Raw genomic sequence first — 23,727 nt, 5'->3', positions numbered from 1 at the left:
TAGTCGTTAGCTGCAGCAGAGGTGATGATGTGGCAGCAGCAGCTTAGTGGTAGTGGGGCAGCCAGTGGTGGTATGAATAAAGGACGTTGACAACCGAAATTACTGATTTTTGTATTTGCACGCTTTTCCCCTTCCATTCCCAATTAACAAGCTTACAATTATATACAAGTAGACGCGACTGTTTGTTACTAAGGACAAATTTAAGTTACATAAGTGACAAAATGCACCTTTCTTGTGTTTTTAAAACAAGCATACAGTGATAGAAGTGAGCATAATCTGTTTTTAGGAATAAAAATACGCAGGTGTACAACTTGAGGAACAAGCATACAAGGGAGTAAAAAAGGGAACCTGGAAGGAGGAGAGGAAGTGAATTGAAAACATGTTTCCCTCCGTATTTACCTCAAGCTGTTTGCACCGGACTGCTCTGCACTCTGACTTATTTTTGTTCACAGCACTAACAAATTTCCGTTGCGCACACCCTAAATATAGACTCCTGGAGGTTGACAAGGGGACGTACCAGCTGATCCGTACTAAAGCTGTCGGTCAGGTCTATATATGCTGGAAACTACCGTCATACAGACAGAAACCTGAAAGAAGATTTGACAAAGCCTCGCACATCCAAGGATGGACGGACGTCAAAGCTGCCCTTTCAGACACTCCCGTTTTCTATGATCTACGACTGTGTACATGCATCCGGACGTATGATTAATCAGGACTGCTTTGTTCATCGCTACTTCTTCACACACGCACACGAAGCCCGTTTTGTCGGTGGCTACTTCTTCGCTCACTTATTCGCGTGCTCACACTCGAGTGCACACACACACACACGCGCGCACACACTGCGCACGAACCCACGCACACGTGTGTTGAGTGTGGCAAGGGGGTGAACGAGTTCTAGTATACTCATCCCATCTATAAGGAACTGTTTTCCCAAACAAACACCTGAACAGGAATTGCCGACAATAGAAATCCAACCTGCATTTGTAAACTTCTACGCATGTTGACAACAGCGTCTCCACTTAAAAAAGAGAGAGAGAGAAAAAAAAAAAGTCGTATCGAATATATCCGTCGCCCTACCCGTTGAGCCGGGAGTCCACACAAGCGAGATAACTGCTGGTCGATTCCGACAAAGGGAGATAACCCGCCGACAGCGACGAGCGAACGTACAGATTAGCACGCACAAGCGAGATAACTGGCTGACACATCCAGCGACACACAAGCACGATAACACCAGCGACGCTCGTTCGGACACTCAGATATGGAGGGGAAGGGTAGCTTCCCCCCGGGAAAGTGCTTGACCCGCTTCTCGCCTCTTGATGTAGTCGGCGTTCGTCTGCTCCACCTTTACCGTTACCTGACAGTCATCGACTCGGTCTCGGTGCACGGTTGGTATGGGGATGTCATCTAGTCTCGGCTAACTTGTTGCTGCGGTCATTTGTGTACGTCATTCCCTGCTGCAGCTTTTTGACGTCATTTGTTTGCGTCATTCCCTGCAGCAGCTTTATTCATACGTCATATGTTCTTGTGACCCCTGTTGCAATTTTCTGACCTCTCATTTTATATTGTCTCCGATCTTCTGATTCTCTCTCGATTGTGTGTGTGTTCAACAGTCACAAGTGTCTTACTTTAGTAACCCACAAACATATCGACTGTCTCGTGTCAGCCAAAAGAAATTTAAATAGACGACGGCGCACACGATTTACGATTCGCAGTTAGCTCTGAGGAATGCGTGTGTGACGATTTTAAATGTAGTTGTGACTGTCGCAACACACGTAACTACTCACGTGCACGCACACGCACACAATTTTCTGGATATGCATGCACGACACAATATTCAAGTAGTAACATTTACCTCCTCCGTATTTATTTATCTTATAAGCTCGCACGCGCGTGCACATACACAATGAATAGGATGAGTCAGCGTGGAATACAACGAGGGTCACTTTTACCTAAAGGCGTTTGCGAGAGAGAGGGCAAAACAATTTTGTTTGTTTTTGTGTTTTGCTTTGTTTTTGAGTTAGGGGAGAAGGGAGGAGTGGAAGTGTGTCGGTGGGGTGGGAAGGGGTGGTCATGAAACCCTACCATCGGGTCCCGTTAGACACGTGCTTCTCGCGTGATCGAGGGGGACAGAGAAGTGGAGGGTGGGGGGAGAAAGGAATTTTGTTTTGGTCCCTGAAGATTTCGCAAGCAGCACCTTATAACGGTGAGTTATAACTGTATAACCGGGAGGTCCCAAGGAGGATAAAGAGGTAGGATTGTGGTGTGGGCTGGGGTGGGGACGGGGTGGAGCAGTCAGGTTCGCGAGCTAGTCGATCGTGTTGGCATCGTAAACGTGCGTAACGGTGAACTGTTGTAATCGGACAGGTGGGGTATCGCTGCCACAGGAATGTCGGGGTAGAGGGTAGGAGTAGGGGGTGGAGGGGAAAAGGGCAGGGGCATAGGGATCCGGGTAGCGTGGGAACCTGCTAGTCCTGTGTCCGGGTGTAGCTCGCACTGTCGCATGGATGCCAGTGTGTCACGTGGCCCACGCCAGCGTGGCCGCGTGGGTTTGGCAGGAAGGGTAAACACCCGGCCGTGGTGCCCCTATGATGGTGGTGGTTGTAGTAGTAGTGCCGGCGACCCTGAAACATAACGGTATACGAGTGGTTCCCAAAATAGCAGTTGCAGCAAGCGACAGTAGACCGACATTTTGAGTGGTGGGAGGGGATGACAGCTATAGTAGAGTGCTGTGATATGTGCTACTGGAGGGGGAGCATATAGTGGTAGCAGTGAGAAGCCTATAGTAATAGTAAAACGTGAGTTTAGTCTCCTCCACCACAACCTCTACCACAGCTGCAGCATGCACGACGATGATGCTTATGGATGGTAGTGGCGGGTCTTGAAGTTGCAGGTGTAATGAGCAGTGCTAGCATGGCCGGTAGTGGTGGCGGTGGGAGGAAGTGAGGGAGGGGGAGAATCAAAAGGACCGCTTCTACTGACGCCAACTTGGCAGTCACCTATAGTGCACAAGCACTGTGCTCTAGAATGCAGGTGCATGAATGTGTGCATTTAACTGGGGAGAATATTGCATCGTCCTGTGCAAGTTATTATATACCATGCACAATGTTGCAGTATCACCGAGAATGTTACTGACCATGCCAGCTTCTGGTGCAAGTAGAGAACTAAGTTTCTAATCCTTGAAGAGAGATGTGTCCACTGAGCATGCCCGGCATTAGCGCTAGGTCAGAAAAAAAACCAACTGACTTTGAATGGGGAAAAAACAACGAATGTCAGATTTTAAGCTTATTTTTGATGACAGGAGGAACCAAGGTTATCATCTGCTGCGGAGGGCCCGGAATCCACCTATGGCCAAAAGCGCAAAATATCTCTGCACCGGGTGTCAGGTTAGCGAGTGCAGAGGCTCTCCTGCTTCTGAGGGTTCGACACGATTGTTCTACTTGTTATGGTTGCGAAAGCAATACACATTCTTCAAATTTTGAATTTTTGCTTTAAATATTTAAGCTACTTTACCACGAGGCTGATTTACTAAATAACCATCGCATATGGTGTAAACATCAGGTGCCAAGATCTCACATCTTAAATGCTTATAAAACCATTAATAAGTCTTAACAACTCTACTGAGTAGCAGACGACAACTCCCTTTCGGAGTGCAGAGGTGTGGCAGGCGTTTGTTTGATAAGTCTCGGGTACCCTGGGTGCAGAACACTCAGCAGGGGACTTGCCATATGCGCTGTTCGATTTTGAAATTCAAAACGAGATCCTCGGTGTCGGGTGAGAACGAGGCTGACGGCATTTTATGTGGGTAATACATACCATTGCTGTCAATATTTGTTCACAAACATTATGTAACAGCGTAACAGAAAAAAATATCATACCAATAGGGAGGAGGGGGGTTGTTTATCTCCTCTCCTGTGTTTATCTCCTCTCCTGTGTTATAGCCCTGCACATGGTTATCGAATACAATAACGAAGAAAGTGAACAACAATAGCAGACGATATCATTACGCATATTACTGCATGCCTCTGTATTGATCGTCTTAACTGCATATTTTTAAATATACAAAATGTTTATTGCACTCTTAAAATCTATAACAATTTTTTATTTTTATTTTGTATTCTTTAATTTGATCGGAGTTCTGCGCTGTTTGTGCCTGAGCCATGCTGATAGCAAGCATCGTACATCAACTGAACACCCTCAGACCAGTCAGCCTCCATGTATGTTCTTCTCGCATCTCTTTACATAACGATATGGTAAAGGTAGTCACATAACCTTTCAGTATTTGGGTAGTGATGTGATCGCACTTTGCTCGGGATAAGTTTATTTTGTTTGTTAGGGGACTGTTTATCTTATATCCCCGCACTCGGTTATCGAACCAGTACATTAACTGTACATTGTCTACGGTCCGGTGGACAGGAGGGACGAGCAGGGCGAAGCGAGGTAGGGTATCTGGGGCATCATGGTTTGTTGTCATGGGGACAATAGAAAAGAATAAGCCATAATCATATTCTGGAGTCAAAGGGACTTTAGACTGTAGGCTGTATGTAAATAATGTGCAGTGAGGTTGGGCAGACTGGCTTTGATAGTGTACAAGACTGTCTTGCAGTCTTCCAGCATTACACTTTGTCGGTCACTCTTTTGTGTTTCCGTGTCTTTACATCAACTTTGCACTTATCCTGTAGACTGAGCTCAACCTAGTGATTACTCTTGTAGACCTATTAAAGATGTTGACAAGCAGATACGCAGGCAACGGGGATAATAAAAACCAAACAAGGTCATTGTAATGTACCCAGAAATTCGTGCAAAAATCGCCACCTTCCCCTAGCTTTGCTAGCACCATATTTCAACCCACACAACGCCCTCGTGCAGCCACCCGCCCTCCACGTGAACAGTTCAGTCTCTCTTGTAAGATGCCACCCCTTGCATGCATGAGTGAATTCCCGTTAGTCGGTCTCCACTCCCCATTGCTCCCATCCACACACTTTTTTTTCCTTCTTCATAGAAATCCGTTTGTGTCGTGACGCTTAACGGCATCTGACACAAGAGAAAATATTCTAAGGTCCCTCCCAGCCCCCCAGAGACGCGTAAACAAGACCGACAGCCTAAAAGATGAAAAGGACGTTGGCCAGGCAGCACACCGTTCAGGTGAAGAAAAATACCTTTCAGCCACCTTTTGAAAACCACCAGGCGAAACGGGAGAACGGTATAATAGTGTGCGATAGTCCAGTTTTTGTGTGTGTTTTGTTTTTTTGTCCGCTAGAAGTAGTGGATGCCTTCCTGACAGGCCGTTAGAAATCAGAGTCTTTATAACCGCGACAGTAAGTGTAGGATATCGGGCCATCTGAAGATGTAGACATCCAATAAGCGAGAAGAGACTCTGAGAGGTTGGTTTGAAAACGCGCAGCGAGGCAAGACAGAAATCTGAGTCCAGAGAACTGAAGCTTTAGAGAAGGGGGAAGGTGGATGTAAAAAGTAGCTTTGAGTACAGAAAGGTTTGATTTCGCGAGCCCGGGTAGGAGAATAGAGTTTACTCTAGTTTATATCTTGGATGTGCGTCACAACATTGATCGACACATCCTCTAGTGGTGGTTTAAACCTCTACGAATTAATGTACTGTGCACGGCACTAACATCGGTGTTAGTCACATCTTGACTATCGTGTTAGTCACAGCGATAATGACTGCTGGAGCTTTGACCGGAGTGGTAGTTAATGCCAGTCCTGGAGGGTGCTGAAGACACCACTAACATGTGCTGTTCACAGATATCATATCGCATGGCCCCCGTACACACCGTTCACACCACGTGCTGTGTTATAGCCCTGCACATGGCTGATCAGAGCAATAATACCACTGCTATAGTAATAAATGAAAGCAATACACTTGACACAATGCATCAGTGGGCGTTAATTTGTTGTACCCCCCCTAAAGGTACGCAGAGTAAAAAACATATCGGTTTATTTGATGGTAGTGAGGGGGTCGGAGTAGTGTCCTAGCGCAGGGAGCCATTCGAATGGTGGGGTCATTATTTCGCTCCGCTAATAACCGAAGGGAAAAATATCTACTTCTTGAAGAATTCGCGAGATCACACTATTGCGTGTGTTTCATCTCGAGACAAAAGCGCCTCATCGTCGCTACAGGAAACTGTTTCGGCTACCGTGGCTATAAGACGAATTTCTGCGCTGAGATGACCGACATGTTCACAGTTTACTGTATGAAAACGATGAGCGAGAAACCACATGAACTGTGAAGTATTTTCACTTTTCTGTGTTTCGTTTATTCCTCTTTTGAATGGTACCAAACTTCAACCCACTTAAATCCAGTATCGAAAGTGCATAGCCTGACAACACCAATTCCACGTTTAAAACTGGCTTTAGTCACGCCGTTGTCGGGTTAGTTTGGGTCTACGTGATTCATCAGTATACAATGGGTTAAATGCTAATGTGGACAACTGGAGACCACGGTCTGAGTGTAATGGTCTGTAGAAGTTGTCATCGATTTGAGAGTGCCTGCGTGCGTGCATGTGTGTTTGTTTGGAGGGGAACTAGTGAAAACATCTTTGCACTACGTTTTAAGTACATGGACTACAATGAAAACTCGCCCTCCGTCTTTCTAGAAGGTTTCGGGGCCCTGATAAGAAAAGCGACCCACTCGCTGGCCCGATAAAGAGCAAGCTTTCTATGTACCCGAATAACAACACCCACCCGCTGGAGGGCACTCCAAACGGTGGCAGAAGAAATAAACACGAGTACGCACCTCCACTACGGGACTACACCACAAACTATCTGGTACACTATCTGATACCAACGATAACTCTTCACAAGCGTTTTCTCAGCGTTACCTGCCCTTCTTGTGACTGGCGTACCGTTGACTTTTAGTAAACACTATTTAGATACACGTAAACACTCTCATCTATTTCACAAAGTTCTATAACGATAATTATGATAGGTTAAGATGGTCTAATAAAATGACTGTGTCAGTATGGCGAGCAAAATTATCACTACTCCCAACCTCAAAACAAATTCTTGGATTTCGAAACAAAACTAATTCTTAAAGTCTGATGATGCAACTGATGAGATAAACTTTTAAGCATCGCCGAGGACTGAAGGCAGGGCTGTTAGTAAAACTTTCTCTTAACCCTTCATTCACCTGATTGCTGCAGAAGGATATTGTAGGGAACAGGGCCCAGTATATAATAATATGCTTACAATTCGATTGTCAATATCTACATTACATTCAGTAAGGTAATATAGACTGCAAACATTAGAAAAAAAATGCATTGCCATCTACATGAACATAGAGTTGTTTACACCTGAGTGGTTAACAAATGAGGAAAAATGATATTAAAGGATAAAGCTTGTAGTACCCCGCTTCATATGTCAACTCTCGTCAGTCCTGGTAAGGAAGCACTCGGATCCTTACAAAGAAAATGGGGATTGATACCTTCTCTCATATGGCTGAATGGACGTTCTATCAATGCCTTTGACTTCAGGTGCTGATGTCTTTTGGACTGTTGGTCACATGACTCCAGATTTATTGGCCACTGCGGTCGCCCTCATATTTCTGTCACTAGACAAGGTGTTTAGGCACGTGCTCCAACTTCCCCTTGTGCTGGTTGTTGGACACCTCGACTGCTCTCCCTTGACAAGCACCGTTACGAAAAGAGAGAAGCACTCTCCGTGAACCTACAATTGATGTTTTATATCAGTGCACGCTGAAGGTTACTTCGTGAAGCTTTAAATTTCGTGATAAATCTCTCTGTGTGTTAGACTAAATATAAAAAGAAGCAGACGTTAGGGGCAAAATAGGAATTTGTTTTAATCTTTCATGCAGTGGTATCAGATGCTCGGCTTTAGAGGGACAAACATCATGCTGATAGTGAACGACATTCACATTCTTTCAGTTTCTATTTTTGAGGGGGTGGCTGTCCCTCTCCCTCCCCCCTCCCACCGTTCCTACACCACTGACATGCTAATGAAAATTTTGGAAGGATAAACAGCAATTACATTTCATCATAATACTTCAATAATGCATTCCATTTAAGAAATTTTCGAAAAAAATCGATGGCTGACTGAATACCCCTCCCCCCAATACCCACCAATTTCTCTCCTCGTTCTCTTTGGCCTCTCTGCAAACATAAACATTTCCAGTCAAACATTTTTTTTTTAAGTGACAAGCAGTAACACCTGTAACTTTTGAGTCTAGCCTATATAGTTGTCTTGCCTCACATTCTGAGCCTTCAGATCGCTCTCGTCTGAGCTGCTTCGACGACCCCTCTGTGCTTGCAAGGCTAGATCAGGGTATCAGGCCGCAGGAGGAGCGTTGGGCTTCGCACCCAATCGATTCAGACATGCCGTCGCGTCCTGCCGAGTGTGGGGGACATTTAAACAGCCTGCGACCCAAACACCGCGTCAGTCCTCAACGAGCCGTTGGCGAGTTCTCGACCATTTCGCAAAAATCCACTGCTTTGTGAACAGCCTGCTTAAACAGTGAACGCGTTGAAGCTGATTTACTTTGACTGTTCATTTTCGCAAGTATTTACCGCGACGAGATGTTAACTTTGAAGACCGTGCTGACACTGGCTTAAAATCCGGGCCACCTCCTCACGTCCAAGAAGTTGGTGCGAAAGTTTCGCGATAACAACGCTGGTGACCGCCCCGTTGGGAGGGCGCGTGCAACTGTTGACAGAAGGCCGAACGGATGTGTGACAACAGTGTTCATCAGTTTGTACAGCTCTCGGGTGGCCAACACCGCGGTACGAAGACATAAACACCGAGCGTCTATGCTTGAAACGACATTGCTGGACTGGACGAAATTTGCTGAAAAGTTGATCTCAAAGGTCTTGTGACAACGTGCAGCGTGAGAAAAACTGAATTCGTCAAGGTGAGCAGCTAGAGAGCTAAGTAAGGCCAATTACAGTGTATTTATTGTAGAAAGGGGGCGAGCCTATAAAATTTACGCGCTTCGATTCTCACCTCCCTGTTCCAACTCTTGTTATCTTTGTCGTCTGCTAGCGAGCCTGTCGTAATGTGGAGTGCACGGCGAATGTCGTTGAACCTCTTCAGCGTGAACGAGATTAATCTGTGCAGTGGAGTGCGAAGGAGAAAAGAAAAAAAAAGGAGTAAGGGTAGAACATTGTTAAGACTGATATTCCATATTTACGACCATGTTGGTAACAATGTCACACGACGAAGGGAAAACGTCATAGCACATTAACCTCCACCTAACTGAACATGTTGTGATTGAGTTGTATGGAAAAATTCCACCGAGATGGCAAATAATTTTGATGAAATACTTTTATTTTTTTAACTAAAAATATCTTTCATGATACTTTAACATTTTGAAAAAAAAGTTCAAATAATTTAAGCGCCATCTGGCTAAAGAAACTATTCTACCATGTGGACACACGCACTCACACATTTGTATTTAAAGTGAAATCGCATATTAAGTCGATTACGACAATCTTTGACTGTATGTAACAAAGGACAACCTGAGTGCCTCTATTCAGATCTTTCATTAAAAAAAAAAAAAAGTCATTTACGCGGAACGCATTCCCGAAGCAAGGGCTGCCGATGTCATGGACCCCTGGTAGGTTGTGCACTTTATGAAGTTTAATGGACGACAAATGTGCTCACGTGGAGTGTGAACGTGGGAAGTTTATTTTTTTTTTATTTTTTTTTTTTTTAGTGCATCATTGATTCATTCTATACACCCCAACATAGTAGTCGCTTGCTGGTTAGAGGTTGTGCACACAAGTGTTGCTAAAAGTTTTAAAAGTTGAAGTTAAGGCTTCACATATCCCATGCAGGCTACCACATCACACATCTGACCCACTCAGTGTGATATTAGTAGACAGAATTGTGACACATGCTATTGTGTCAAAGATACCATCTGGGAGGCCTTCAAAACAACAAATCTGAAGTACTTCCTGTGTAAGAGATTTGGCTCACAAGCACGATTGGCTACTACATGATCCATTGTTATAGATATTTTCAAATATTTGAAAAACATTGCAGATTTTTAAGATTAATTGATATAATATATTTTGTAGAATACTTCTCAAAGTGTTTGTCATCATTTGTACTCATTTTCTGTACCAGGTATAAATGATAAGATTATAATTTTGGGGGTTTAGAGACTTAAATTATAGAGTTCTGTAGCCAGATATAATACAATGAACAGTTTAATCACAAGATGCAGATAATTATATTTTCTTTGCAGATGCAGATGATGCTTGCTTGCAAAGTACTGTCTGTTCTGTTGGTGTATCAGTATGTGCTTGCTGAGTCAGGCCAATTGTCCGACTTAAGAGGAAGATACAGGAGATGGTTAAAGGCAACACCAAAAAATGCTGGTGAGTGGATATCTGAATAACACGAATTTGATCCTGCTTTCCTGGTTTGATGAATGTATGCTTATCATTAACTTCTTGTTGTTGTTGTTGTTGTTGTTGTTGTTGTTGTTGTTGTTGTTGTTGTTGTTGCATGGGGTGTAAATAGTATTGTGTTTAGCATGCAGCATGAATTTCATTTTCAGTGGTCTTTGTCTGATGCATTGGCATGTTTCTGATGTGCATGGTTGGTTGTCTGGGTGTAGGTGTGCATTCCCATATAGCTTGTTTGCTTTTTTGTTATAATAGCAACATTCAACTATAAGTTATAGTGATGGATGGAATAACATCCAAGGTAATACAGACCAACTGTAACACTGTTCAGAAAGCTCTGTGCATTTGTCCTGAAGGAATGCTGTAACTACACTGCTGTGAAACTTCCACAAGCTGAAGGGGGTTAATATGATACCTCCCAAACTTGATGTAATCAGACTGGTTTTGGACTCCGCTTATTGAAACTAGTACCGCGGAAGACGAATATCGCGTGTGCTTTAAATAAGTAAACAGAAAGGACTTGAAAAAGTTGGGCGGTGTAGAGGTGGTGGGAACTAAACCCGTCTCTTTGTTAGGTGTTCCTCCTCAGTGGGTTAACGATTCCCAGCATTTGAATGATGACAGTAGACTTACAAACCGGACGACGCTGCTGTTGCTACAGCTGACGTCGGGGGCTGCGTGTACGGGGAAACGGGTGGAAGGATTTTACGGTGTACACATTCGGTGAATACGAGCGAAGCGGTTGAGGGTGGAATGGAGTAGGGGAAGAAGGGGAGAGGAAGATGTGTAACGAAGTGATGGAACGGCGGGGGTAGGGGTGAGCACTGGGGTCACGTCGACCCGAAGGCGTCCGTGGTGTCGGTACGAACTGGCTATTGTGTGACAGTAGCGAGGCCTTTAGGCTAATCCTCGTCCCGTAACTCCAGCTCCCCGTGACAAGATCCCTTCTGGGACCGTTGACTTCTCGAGACACTGATCTGCGAATCATAAAGCCCCGCTAGTCTTTCTCGCGCAGTCGTTCATAGGCTTACAGCGCAATAAAACGGTCATACAAAGATTTAATTTTTTTTTTTTAATTCGTGAATGGGCGACAGCGGTTTTTACATCGTCCGTTTCCTGTGCAAGGCGAGAAGGCTGACAGATCCGCTACCTGTCGACTCTTCTTCCTCGGTGATCTTTTGACCTGCGCGTGCATGGCCTTGCATCGGCCCATTCCAAAGTAATGAATATAAATTTTGAGATGTCTGACGAGGTTTGCTTAGGTAACACAATAAGTATTTAAAAATAATGAAAGTCACAGTTCAGTGAATCCGCAGGTGGAACCCACTCTTGTTCAAATCCCTGTGACGATCTCGGCTGACCTGTCATTTGAGACGTCCGGGCTTTTCCGCGTCGGCCACGGAGGTTTGGGGTGGGGTGGGACAGGTAAGGGTGTCTAGCCTGCTGACACAAACGGTTTTCATTCAAGCGCGCACTCCAAGTGACCTGTCTGCGTGCCTTCTGTACGTGCCTTGCGTGGAGGGGAGAGAGGCGCTTTGATCAATGAGTACGAGAGAGGGTGGGAGCGGGTGGAGGCTTCCGCCTTCCAGCAAAGTTCGAGGTTCGTTGGTCAACGGAGAGAAAATTTGAACTGAACTCTTGCCTTTGAAAGTCACGGAAACGTAAATGGATGGTTGATGTCTTTGTTGGCAGCTCGCCCTGTCAGCGGGGGTTATGAACATGGTACATTAATGACCGATTATGGGTAAGGAGTAGTAAGTCCTGACGGTAGCGATGAAAAGATGTAAATGTCCGATAACAGCGGTTCAATACCCCAGTAGTAAATCGCTTGCCCTAGATCTTTTATTCAGATCTTGTTTGAGGGCATAAAGGTTGGATATGGCCCCCTTTAATCTTGGTTTCCACACCCCTTAGCCATTTACCCGCCCCCTCCCCCCATAAGAACACGTACACTCTTTACAATTTATTTTGTAAAATGGTAATATTTTTTACGTTGCTAAGACAAGGGGTAAGGTATTTGGATGTGACCATGGGCATAGTCACAATGCTGAAGCATCTTTTAGTGATCAGCACATGAAGCAGCCTGTGTGTAGTCAAGGAGGAAAATATCACACGGAGATAGAATGACAGGGAAAGCCATTGTGTGCTTGCCTTTTGCACAGCTCTAGGGTAAACAGGCTTGGAGTCTCCACATACCTGACCTGGGCTCCTTGGTCAACTGGTGTTTGTTCACAGGTGGGCCAGGCTCCAGGGAGCAGTAGTTACTTGCCTGCCCTTTTTGTTAGACGTCACCCCTCCCACAAGCCTTGAGAGAACCTGTATCAGCAAATTGCTGTTTTACTGATTATCCATTTCTTCTTTTATTTTCCCCCATATTGCTTCCCTGGATGAATATCAAAATGCATTCTATATTATGATGAATCTGAGATAAGATTAGTAGATAAAACTCAGAACTGGCATTTTAATGTGCATGGTATATTTCTTTGTGTGTAGGACACAACAGACTATTGAGTGATTTACAGTTATGCATGTAAAGAACGTAAGATTCTGATGTATACTTACATCTACCTAGCTGTGGTTGGTAATGTCTGAAAGAGGAAATAAGGAAGAAATGATGAACTGGTGGCCAGACAGGACAGAAATCTCACTGTGCCTGTTCACAAAGGTCCATACTTGTCTTGAGCTTTTTGCCTCAGTATGATGTTGAAGAAGCATCAGAAAGTTTGTTCAGCGACTACATGAAACAAGGACCATAGGAAAGAAGTTACACTGTGACTTTCCAGATGATTGCAAGGAAAACAATATTTGTGTGTGTGTATGCATTCATGTGTGCTTGCATGTCTGGTAAGGTAGGTTTACATATGTGGCTTTTTATGCGTTTGTGTTGTGAAAGAGGGAGAGAGAACTCAGAGAAAATTTATAGCTAGGCCACCAACCTTTGTGCATACATTTAAAACAAACATTCCATGCAAGTGCTATATTAAGTTTGTATGAGTTCGGTGCAACCTTACTACTCTTTTTTTTCCCCTGCTTTATTTAAAAGTGATAATAAGCATTGTCACTGATCTCATTCTTTGTTTTGCTCTTTTTTTCGTTGGGTGGGGAAGCTAAAAGGAAGGGCAATTCTGGTTTAATCAGCACGTTTCTATTAAATTTCAGATAACATTTTATTTATCCCAGATAGTAATTGTAAAGGATGGGTAATGCTTGTTCATATGGATGAGTAAAATATTTTACAATCTATTTAATTTTTTGTTTGGTAGTAACAGTTAAAATGAATCTCATCTTCATGCTCTCATCTTCTCATGAGTGGCTGCTATACTTTGTATTGACATAAAAGCTAGGGAAACATGTACTCTGATACTTAAATTCCCATTAGGGTACAAGCCTTTCCATTTCTAACTCTTTTCTGTGTGCAGAATCTAGACCGGACTTCACATGGGCCAGCAGCAACATGAAAAAAACTGTGAGTGTGTCAGAACACTCGACTATAATACTTCCATGCGATGTACACACTTCAAATAAGGATGCTGTCAAAGAGATCAGCTGGTTCAAGGATGGAAAAAGCATTCCCAAGTTGCCACAATTTAAAATAAAGGCAAATGATCACTTCTTTCTTTCCTCTTTCACTCAAATTATCCTTTTATTCTTTCTCATCCCTTTATGTCTGCTCTTCCCTTATCTTTGTTCCTTAGTCTCTCTTGAATTCTTCATTTGTTCTCAGTGTATGTGTCTCATTACTGAATTCTCAATAATTAATAGTGACTGATAAAATTTATTTTAAAGGTAGTTATTTTTTATGCCATATTCTTCTCATTGTGATTAAGGCTTAATATTCTATCATAAAAGAATGTTAATCCACCTAATTTTCACTCTACTTTGTGCTAGTTATGGGTATTCATTTTTCACAAGAAATGCAGCAGAGTTGTAGGTGTTGACATTTTATTTCTGTCTCTCTATTAGGACATGGAACTAAGAATCGATTACTTGTCTGAGAGAGACAGTGGTAACTACACCTGTCATGTTGTTGGACTAAATACTCAACTTTCCTGGACTTACCAGGTTGTTGTTACCAAAGGTGAGAACAATTTTTTGTTATTTTTGTGGGGCTGTTTTGTTTAAAATTTTGTTTCAAAAACCTCAAAATAAACTTATAAAGTTTTATGCCACAGGGATTTTATGCGGTACAAGGTCAATTTTAATTTAGTTTTGCAACGTAAAATTCTTCTTAGAATTTCTTAGAGTGTCTTATTTGTTCATAATGCATATTCAGGCAAATAAATTTGTCTAGGAAAACCATCACATGTTCCTTTCATCACAAATGGTCCCAAAAACACAACAGTGAAGGTTGGGGAGAAAGCCCATTTCATATGTGAAAGCCACAACAAGTCTGGAAGCATTACATATCAGTGGATACAGCATCATCTCATCAACAATTCCTACGAAAATGAGACTGGAACTCCATATATTTCCATACTTAAGGCAAGTCAGTCTGTTGAACATTTTGACACAGGTGGTGAAAATAGGTTGCATATTTAAAGGAAAAAAGATATTAGCTTATAGTTCAATCTTTTTTAACTTCAAGTCAAAGTGGTGATTAGACTTATTGAAAACTAAGGAGATCTATGACTTTGAGATGGCAATATGGCATATTTATTAGGGTTAGAGGTGTTTGCATTTACCAGTTTATTAGCTTTGCTCAATTGAGATAAAGTAAGCAGATAACTTCTAGGCCTGAAACTGCAGATTCAAGTCTGTGAATGTTTAAGAATATTTTTAACAGAATGGCATATTTGCAAATTTACTAGGGGTAAGAGTGTAAGGAGAGAAATAAGTTTACATATTTCTTAACATCTATACAGACAGAAAACTCTCCTAAGCAGCCATCCGAGCTTTTCCTGGAAAATGTGACAAAGAGTCATGAAGGCTGGTATACCTGCTCTGCCAGAAATTCACTTGGCTACCATCATGAAAGTGCTTACCTCCATGTGTTAGGTGAGTCAAAGAGACATGTATTTATTCCATAAAATTTTTTTTAAAGTATAATTTAAATATGTTTAACAAATATATATTAAAGCAAAGAACCCTGTGCAGAGTCTTATTTGTCACAACTTTTATATTTCCATATCACTGTTAAGAGACAACAGCCATAGCATGCATACATATACTCTAATGTTCTATGAAGGCCACTTTGTTAATATATTTTATTTTATTCTTCAGATCAGGATGACATATTGAAGTCTGGCGTACCTCGTGAAGGCAGTGCTCACCAAAACAGATTTGGCAACAGCCCTTTCCTTTTGATTATAGGTCTTATTGCAGGTGCTTTGGTTCTGATCATTGTTGTGACTGTGGCAGTGGTCATCTTCAGGTACAAACACAAGCAGCAGGCCATCAAGTATCAAGTCTCCCACACAAAGGTGTGCAGGCTTTCGTGACTTTCTGGCACAGTTTTGAGACCAAATTTAGCCATACAGTTTAAGATCACCAGACCTGAAGGTTTTTAGGTCTTGTACATAAAAGGAACAGTATTTTAGGCAGTTTCTAACTACCTTGGGTATGTCTCTTAAAATCTGACCATTTTCTGCTGACATATTGTGTGTGTTTTCATAAGTTATTTTATGATGATGCTATGAATTACTACAGCAAGAATGGGAAATATATAAATACTTTAATTATTATTATTTATTATTAGTCAATGTTGCGGCTAGATCATCAGTCATCAAAAAATAGTTATGTTAATGAAGTGATTGTATGTCTGGCTATGATGTAACTGTCATGTGGCAATCTTGAAATTTATTTATTTATCATAAATCAGATCATTTGGTACTATTTGATCTAATCTTCAATAACATACTTTTTAAAGAAAATGTTAGCGTGATATAGTGATACTTTTGTAGAAGATCCTGTTTTTGCAAATTGTTGTGCAGTTTAACCTGATCATTGTACAGGCTTTAGCATAATATTGTTCTGTGTTGTTTTGTTTTAATTAGGAGCCTGTTGTTTCTCGGCCATTGATGCCAAAGCCTCGCCGCGGCTGTACAGCTTATCCTCCACCACCTCCTCCTGTTTATGTGCCCTTTGACGCAGAATGGGAGTTCCCTCGGAATAGGTAACAAAACATGCAAATGTGTACTTAAACGATTGAGAGAGAATGGGACATTATCCAAACAGTGGTAGATGGTTATATAAAAGGATTAATTTCCTTACTTCTATGCAATTCAACATTCCTTACAGTCTGTGCACTTAAGCAAAAATTATACTACAAAAGAAGTGTGATTAATTTTAGAACTCTGATGCAGTTTCAGATTTTGCACTATTTTTTCCAGGCTTACTTTCCTGGGTACAGTTGGAGAAGGTGCATTTGGTGTAGTGAAGCAGGCTACAGCTTACGGCATTGGTAAAGTACCAAAAGCCAGCACTGTAGCAGTGAAAATGCTCAAAGGTAAGTAAACAAAAATATAGAAAGTTGAACATTTGAATCTATTACAAAAATAAGAATCATTTTATCAGAAATAGTTTTATCTAAAGATAGGTATGTATATGAGATCTTACTAAGTTTGCCTTAGAAGTCGCCCAGAGCAAGTTAGAATGAGTGTTAAGTTGTTTCAAAGTTGTAATCGCAATCTTCATTTATTGTTTGCATGCAGACAGTGCATCCCGAACTGAGCAGATGGACTTTATCCAAGAGCTTGAGGTGATGAAACAGGTCAAAAAGATGGGCAGCCATATCAACATTGTAAATTTCTTGGGCTGCAGTACACGCAATGGCAAGTAGAATTCTTTTCCTTTGCAAAAAGAAATACAATGTGCCAAATGTGCATGAGATTACAGACAAGTATAGGTGGTATACAGTGGTATATATATATAGGTGGTAAACAAATATACAGCGCTTAGCTTCTTGTGAAGTTCTCTGCTGTAAGTCTTGGCAAGCTTAAAGCATGAATGTGACTAAATCGGAAGCTTTGTACGGACCAGCCTCATTCTAGTAGTTAATTGAAAAAAATTGTCTGCAAGAAGTCCATTAATACAAGTTCATGATTAGATCCATGTGTCACATTGTGTGTAGAATTTATGTTCACATGGAAAATCTTAATGTGGATGAGTGTAGAATACTTTGTCACACTGCAGAGTGTCATGCTTACAGGCCCATTGTTGCTGATCGTGGAATATGCTAAAAATGGCAACTTGCGAGACTTTCTAGAAACCTGCAGGGATGGCATCAATGGCTATGGCAGATATGTTTCTCCTGATGATCCTGCTTGGTTCACAAAGACGCCTGGGGGTCAAGTGATCAGTCGCAAGAATCTCATATCGTTTGCCTTCCAGGTGTCTCGTGGCATGGAATTTTTGTCATCAAAAAAGGTAAAATTTCTGATTTTTTTGTTTGATCATCATAAAACCAGAACTTTTGGTTCAGAAAAAACATTTATGGAAAACATATTACAAGCTTTCACCTCTTATTGCCTAATTAAAGGCTCTAGTTATAATCCTGAACAAAATCTTATAAGTCTCTATATTTATTTATCAACAAGGTGTTAACTGCTTTAATGCCAAGATGCATGCTGAGATTGTTTCTTATTGCATATGGTCTTTTTTCCTCATTAGTGTATCCATCGGGATCTGGCGGCTCGCAATATTTTGGTTACCGAGGACTTTATTTTGAAAATTGCTGACTTTGGACTTACCAGAAATGGTGAATACTACAAGAAAAGATCAAGTGTAAGTGAAAGGTGAACAGTCAAAGGAGCAAATATAAATCAATACAACAGAATTATCAAATTTACATAAACAGAGACCAGTGTGGTTAGACCAAGTGTGAAGTAAATGACACCACTGTATACACATAGTGCTATTTAAAAATCTTATAACCTAGTGGCAGTAGGAGTAATGACCAGTAATTGTAAACCAGTCTAGGTTATCTCAGTCTAGAGTATAACCTCTTCTGTTGCCTTTTATCCTCCCTGAGCAATCACTGGATAGATAGAGGAAGCTTGCAGTTGAATTGGTGACATGCTTGAAAGATGTATACAGTGAGTTTACCTAAAATGTACTGCGTTTTAAAAATAAACTCAGAGCTAAATATTTATTATGGCTCTAATATTTTTTTAAACTTTTCAGGGCCGATTGCCTGTAAAATGGATGGCTCCAGAAGCATTGTTTGATATGCGATTCACCATGAAGAGTGATGTGTAAGTACGAGTTGTAGTTCACAAATATAGCAAGTTCATAAAATCACTGATGTCTAAGAGTTGTTAACCTTTAATCCACCATCTTTGTTAGACCAACTTTTTAGCATTTGAAAGTCCTTGACAGACAGGTAATAGTTACAGTAGCTTCCTACTTTCCCTTGCAACTGATTTTTATTTATTTACAGGTGGTCCTTTGGAGTGTTGCTTTGGGAGATCTTCTCCTTGGGTGGTATGCCATACCCAACTATCCCACATGAAGAGCTGTATAGCAAAATAACAGAAGGTTATCGAATGCCTTGCCCAGAACTGGCAACAGAAAACATGTATGTTTCAATTTTGCATTAAAATTTTAAATAAAAAAATAATGGTGTAATAAGTTTTGGATACTTTTAGTGTGTGCTGAGATCTTTCCATAAATATTTACACCAAGAAAATTGCTGCTCTGTTTGCCTTGTTTTGTAAAATATTCTTTCATGTAACTACAATGTGATGCAGATATGCCATAATGGTGAGATGCTGGGACAAGCAACCTAACGAACGCCCTGACTTTTCTCAGCTGGTATTGCAGCTGGACAGGCAGCTTATGTGTTCTCTGAGTGATGAGGCGAGTTATCAGACATTACTTTTACACTGGGTTTTTTTTTCTGCAAAATATCAATCAATAATGGGACGAACATGATTAATTTCACATACATAAAAATTAGAGATGAAAAGATTATTTATAATTGAACAGCTTTTTTATTTAAGAATGATAAAGAGGTGCAAGTTGAAATGAGAGTAATTTAACAGCCATGTTTCTCTCACTTCTACTGACACAATATAAGTAGATCACAAAAGAATGTTAACTGTTAGATTGCATCCTTAAGTAGCATAAAGCAATATCCATGGTTCAGAACATCACTGAATATTTATTGATTTCCCCAAAGACCTCAGAGCATCTACTTAACCTCCCTTCACAATTACAGCTTTAGGAGCATGACAACTTTTCCGTCAGTTGCTCAGATGTTTTTAGATATCTATCTTTTATCTTCTGGTAGAATTGTAACTTTTTGGAATAATGATTCCACAATTATTTTTTGTTGATAAAAATCTCTTGTAACTTGCTATTGTGGAGACTGAATGAAGGCAATGATATATGCATCTATAAATAAAGAGGTGCATGGGATGTAATATACACTTATGCATTTTTCTGTTAAAATGTGTAGATTATTTAACTTAAGACATTGGTCATTTTGATTTATCACTGCCAATTTCCTTCTTTTGCAGGCTTATGTTGACATGAGTCAAATTGCCGTCTGAATTCTGCAACTTAACTCAAGCAAATCGGATGGATCTGCAACTGCAGTAAACCTGCTAGAAACTTGTAGCCCGGCACACCACATAACACTTTAACTAAAAAGTAGCAACGTAAAAGAGTAAACGCAGCAGATAAGTTAGATAATCTGAAGTTCTCTAATTCATTTTTGTAACACGTAAGCCATTTAACTAAACTACTAGTGAGTTGTGGTTCTTTCATAAGTTTATACTTTCAAATTAGGATTTTGGCAGTTCTGAATGGAAGGATTATTGTTATTCAAGAAATTGATGACCAGAACAGAAACTTAAGTCAATCTGTTGAAAACAAGAAAGGAGTTTGGAGATGTATCTGTTTAAGCAAGGTCAAAGAGTACCTGATTGATAGGGGTTAAACAGGGGAGTGAATTCTATGACCGGCAAGCACTGAATTGTGATGACATGTTTCTTTAAAGTATATAAAAAGTTCTTGTACAAAATACCCTATATTCCTGAAAGCTGTACATTTTGTATTTTTACAGTAAATCCGCGTATAATACTGGGGGAGACTGTGATAAGTACAATAAGGTGATCTTATTGTGAAGTAATGGCATTTGTATGGCTGGGTTTCCCAAGTAACAAAGGAATGTAGTAATAAGAAAATATGTATTTCTGATTTACTTTGTTATATGCATAGTCTTCTTACTTTGATGCACTGTTTTCCAGAAGATGAAAATATTGCTCAAAAGAATTATGACAAAGTCTTACCACAAAGTGTTCTGTTTCATAAAAGTACCACTGTACCACCACAGATTTTCTAAGGTCTGATGCCCTGGTGTTTTATTGCCCACAGGTTGCCATCTGTGTTCTTAAATTTTATAAAAAGTTTCTCCAAGGTGCTGTGATTTTTTTTTTTAATTACCAATTCACATCACTTTTGTCCTGATAATTTATCTACTAAGCTGCACAGTCGATATTTAAAAATTTATTTAAAAGCATACCAGAGATGTTTAGATTTTTATACTAACTATAATTTAAACATGATTTGATGCTAAGATTTCATAACAAGTTTCTTATTTTTAAAGTATTACCACAGGTGTTCTTATGTATAAATATATGTAACATCCCATGTTGTTTGCTGATCTCTACAAATATTGGGTTGGTGTATTGTCAAACAAATTTCCATACATGTTTTATTGTCAAACATATTACTATAGGTTTTCAGGTGTAATCTATATCACCATAAGTGTTCTACTGCATAAGCATCACCATAAGTGTTCTGCTGTTTCACCGACAGCTTACCAAAGTATCTACTGCCAAAGACTGCATAACCTCTGTGTTTCGCTCATTATCTTGTGCCTACAAAAACAAAACTTTATTTGTTATTTTGACTATCCATCATGGCACTAGAGTCTTCAACCACTAAATTTGACTCTTCTTTTTTGTGTGTACCTCCATATTGTGATTTGTCTATTAATAACAAAATATTGCATTAATACAGTATTGTCCTTTAAAATAACTAATCCCTTCTGTATAATAGCTTAAAGTTCTTTGACTTCAAAGAACATTAAGCAGTAAAGCAAAATGATCCTGGGAGAGGCCAAAGGAGTGCTAAGAAAAGGAGAAAAACTTTTCATTGTTCTTTGAAGCCTGTAGGAAATTACTGGGTTCATATAGAAACTGTTCGTAGCAGAAGATTGCTTTGGAACAATTTGTGGACCTAACATCACGAATAAGTAGGATTGTGCTAGAAAGCACATGTTTACATGAAAGAATGCCTATTGTAAGTGCCATATACTAGCGAAGCTTCATCTTACAAAAATAGTTGGCCATTCCTATCACATTATTCATGTTCTGTGACAGGCAAAGGCATCGATGAGCAAACTGTTTCACATGAGTTTCAATATGCATGTTTAATAGATATAAACATTTGCCAAACATATCAAAACACTTGGTATTGTGTTTGACTGTTAACAGTGTGAATAGTTTTATTTTTTTTTTACCCAAGACTACCAATGTCTTGCTTTCTCATTATCATTGATACCACACCCCTGTGTTCAATGTAAAGTACATTTTTTTTGTTTTGTAAATGATCTAGCTTGAACCTACATCCTTTTTGTTTTTGAGTTCTTGTACATTCAAAATGTTCAGAAACAGATGTGTTCATTTTAAAAAAGTATTTTTCATATATTGTTTTGTCCTATTTTAAACTTTCTATGCAAATGTTTTCTAATGATGTATAGTGTGTGCACATTATACAGTTTGCTGGAGTCTTAAATTTCGTAATAACTGTTACACACCCATATGCAGACACATACACCTGTGTGGTGTTTGTCAGTCCATTAACGGGGAACAAAAACAAGATGCCCCCAGTTCCCCAAGGTACTTGATTACAAACCAAAAGATTCCTTAAAAGAATTGCATTTGCAGTCCTCTTACAAAAAAGTGTCCAATGTCTGTGGTTAGTATGGTTTGCACTTATAACTCTGCACCCTACCTCACATGTTCCCAGCCCCACTTCTATGCCTCCCCTAACTTCGGTCCAAACCCTAAACCCCACCCAAAATTGAGACCCAAAGCATAAAACAAATTTACCACTTGTCAAGTGTTCAATAGTTTATGCATGTACACAAAAATGGCAGCTATAAATGATATCCAAGTGCTTTTTACCCCCACATACAAAAAGAATATGCACTACTCAGCATGGAAATACTATTCCAGTATCTTAAATAATCCAGATGTAAAAGTGTTACATGTGCAACGAAGTTATTAGCTAAATACTGTTCTGTTCATTGTGTAGTGAGATGTTGCATTATGCGAATACAAAGTTCTCAATGTTTTGATTTTATAATTTCCTACTTTTTGAGAATGCTTCAAACTGCCCTGTTGAAAAGAAATTTAAAAATCCAGGTCCCAGAAAATATGTTAATAGATTTAACTTTGATGAGACAAAATTATCATGCCAGTGCTGAGAATTTTAGTCTAGGGGTATCAAGTTAATATTACTTGAATGTCCTTGTTTTTTGGGGTTTTTTTTTCCTATGCTAACAGTTGTTTTTATTTTTGACTTGGGCTTCCATGTTCAGAAAGCCTTCTTTCATTCAGTTTAATTGAAATTGCTTTTACATCCCAGATAATATGTTTCATCAGTTTATTCTATTCACAAACAATATATTGTGCAATTATTTACTGATCTTTTCAAGTACTTGTGTTCTTCTATCACCAAAATGTTTGAGTGATTAGAAAAAATGGATTTCTTTTTCTTTGGCCATGGAGATTTTGTATGCATTGAGCATTGACATGTTTTAGTGGGATGCTTTGTTTTTGGGTTTTTTTTTAATACCATCACCGCCATGAGACTAAAATTAATGTAAGCAGTGGTATTTTTTTCCTCAGGCCTTTTAAGAAGCTGATAAAAATTTACTTTGTATAAAAACAAAAATATATATGGAGAATTAGTGAGGCTCTGAAATGTTATTTGACTGCAAATTGGAATTTTGTTCTCTCCTCAGACGCTTGCTCCAACAGGTGATAGGAAAAGATTACTGACCACCCAGTAGTGAATGGTGGGTACCTGTTAACTTGAAAGACAAAACTTTGCATGCTTGTACATTTAAAAGCAGGGGAAAAGTTGAAGCCATCAAGAATTCTGCTGATTTTAGAACAAGTGATTTTTGAGAGTTTGGGGTAGTTTTTTTATTTCTGTTTAATACTTTCATTCATTTAATGTTAAAAAGCTGTAAAAAAATTATAGCTTTAATACCTTTTGTTTAATGATTGAAATATCACTGCCGTCCTGAAACAGAAATAAAAATTTGTTTGATGTATTTCATTTGCAGCTTTGTTTCTTGAGGTATTTTAGTTAGTAATTGGGAGACAAGAAGAGA

The 23,727-nt window shown here is 40.1% G+C and overlaps 1 protein-coding gene and 1 long non-coding RNA gene across 5 annotated transcripts; one reads left to right on the top strand and one right to left on the bottom strand.

Annotated features, from left to right (window-relative positions):
- Positions 1 to 1,870: 1,870 nt before the first annotated feature.
- LOC112561795 lies at positions 1,871 to 8,172 on the bottom strand. Its single transcript, XR_003098725.1, has 3 exons — positions 8,091 to 8,172; positions 7,436 to 7,677; positions 1,871 to 2,621 (listed from the first exon to the last, which is right to left on the bottom strand). It is a non-coding gene; the product is annotated as an uncharacterized LOC112561795 (long non-coding RNA).
- A 229-nt stretch (positions 8,173 to 8,401) lies between these two features.
- On the top strand, positions 8,402 to 23,667 carry LOC112561793 (fibroblast growth factor receptor 4-like). Of its 4 annotated transcripts, none has more exons than XM_025234516.1 (16): positions 8,405 to 8,875; positions 10,214 to 10,346; positions 13,796 to 13,974; positions 14,340 to 14,454; positions 14,668 to 14,858; positions 15,239 to 15,371; positions 15,597 to 15,796; positions 16,370 to 16,488; positions 16,706 to 16,821; positions 17,027 to 17,146; positions 17,524 to 17,741; positions 17,985 to 18,098; positions 18,498 to 18,568; positions 18,754 to 18,891; positions 19,064 to 19,172; positions 19,835 to 23,667. In XM_025234516.1, exons 2-16 carry the CDS (start codon positions 10,214 to 10,216, stop codon positions 19,865 to 19,867), a joined length of 1,989 nt encoding a protein of 662 aa, XP_025090301.1. In that variant the 5' UTR covers positions 8,405 to 8,875; the 3' UTR covers positions 19,868 to 23,667. The 4 variants fall into 4 exon arrangements, 3 of the variants coding, with proteins under 3 accessions (XP_025090301.1, XP_025090302.1, XP_025090303.1); XM_025234517.1 differs by lacking the exon at positions 8,405 to 8,875 and adding an exon at positions 8,955 to 9,580; XM_025234518.1 differs by lacking the exons at positions 8,405 to 8,875; positions 10,214 to 10,346 and adding an exon at positions 11,929 to 12,120.
- Positions 23,668 to 23,727: the final 60 nt, after the last annotated feature.

The sequence above is a fragment of the Pomacea canaliculata genome, linkage group LG4 (assembly GCF_003073045.1).
Source record: "Pomacea canaliculata isolate SZHN2017 linkage group LG4, ASM307304v1, whole genome shotgun sequence".
NCBI classification, from domain to species: Eukaryota; Metazoa; Mollusca; class Gastropoda; order Architaenioglossa; family Ampullariidae; genus Pomacea; species Pomacea canaliculata.
The sequence above is the reverse complement of the archived record's forward strand: the minus strand, read 5'-3'. Positions and strand labels throughout refer to the sequence as shown.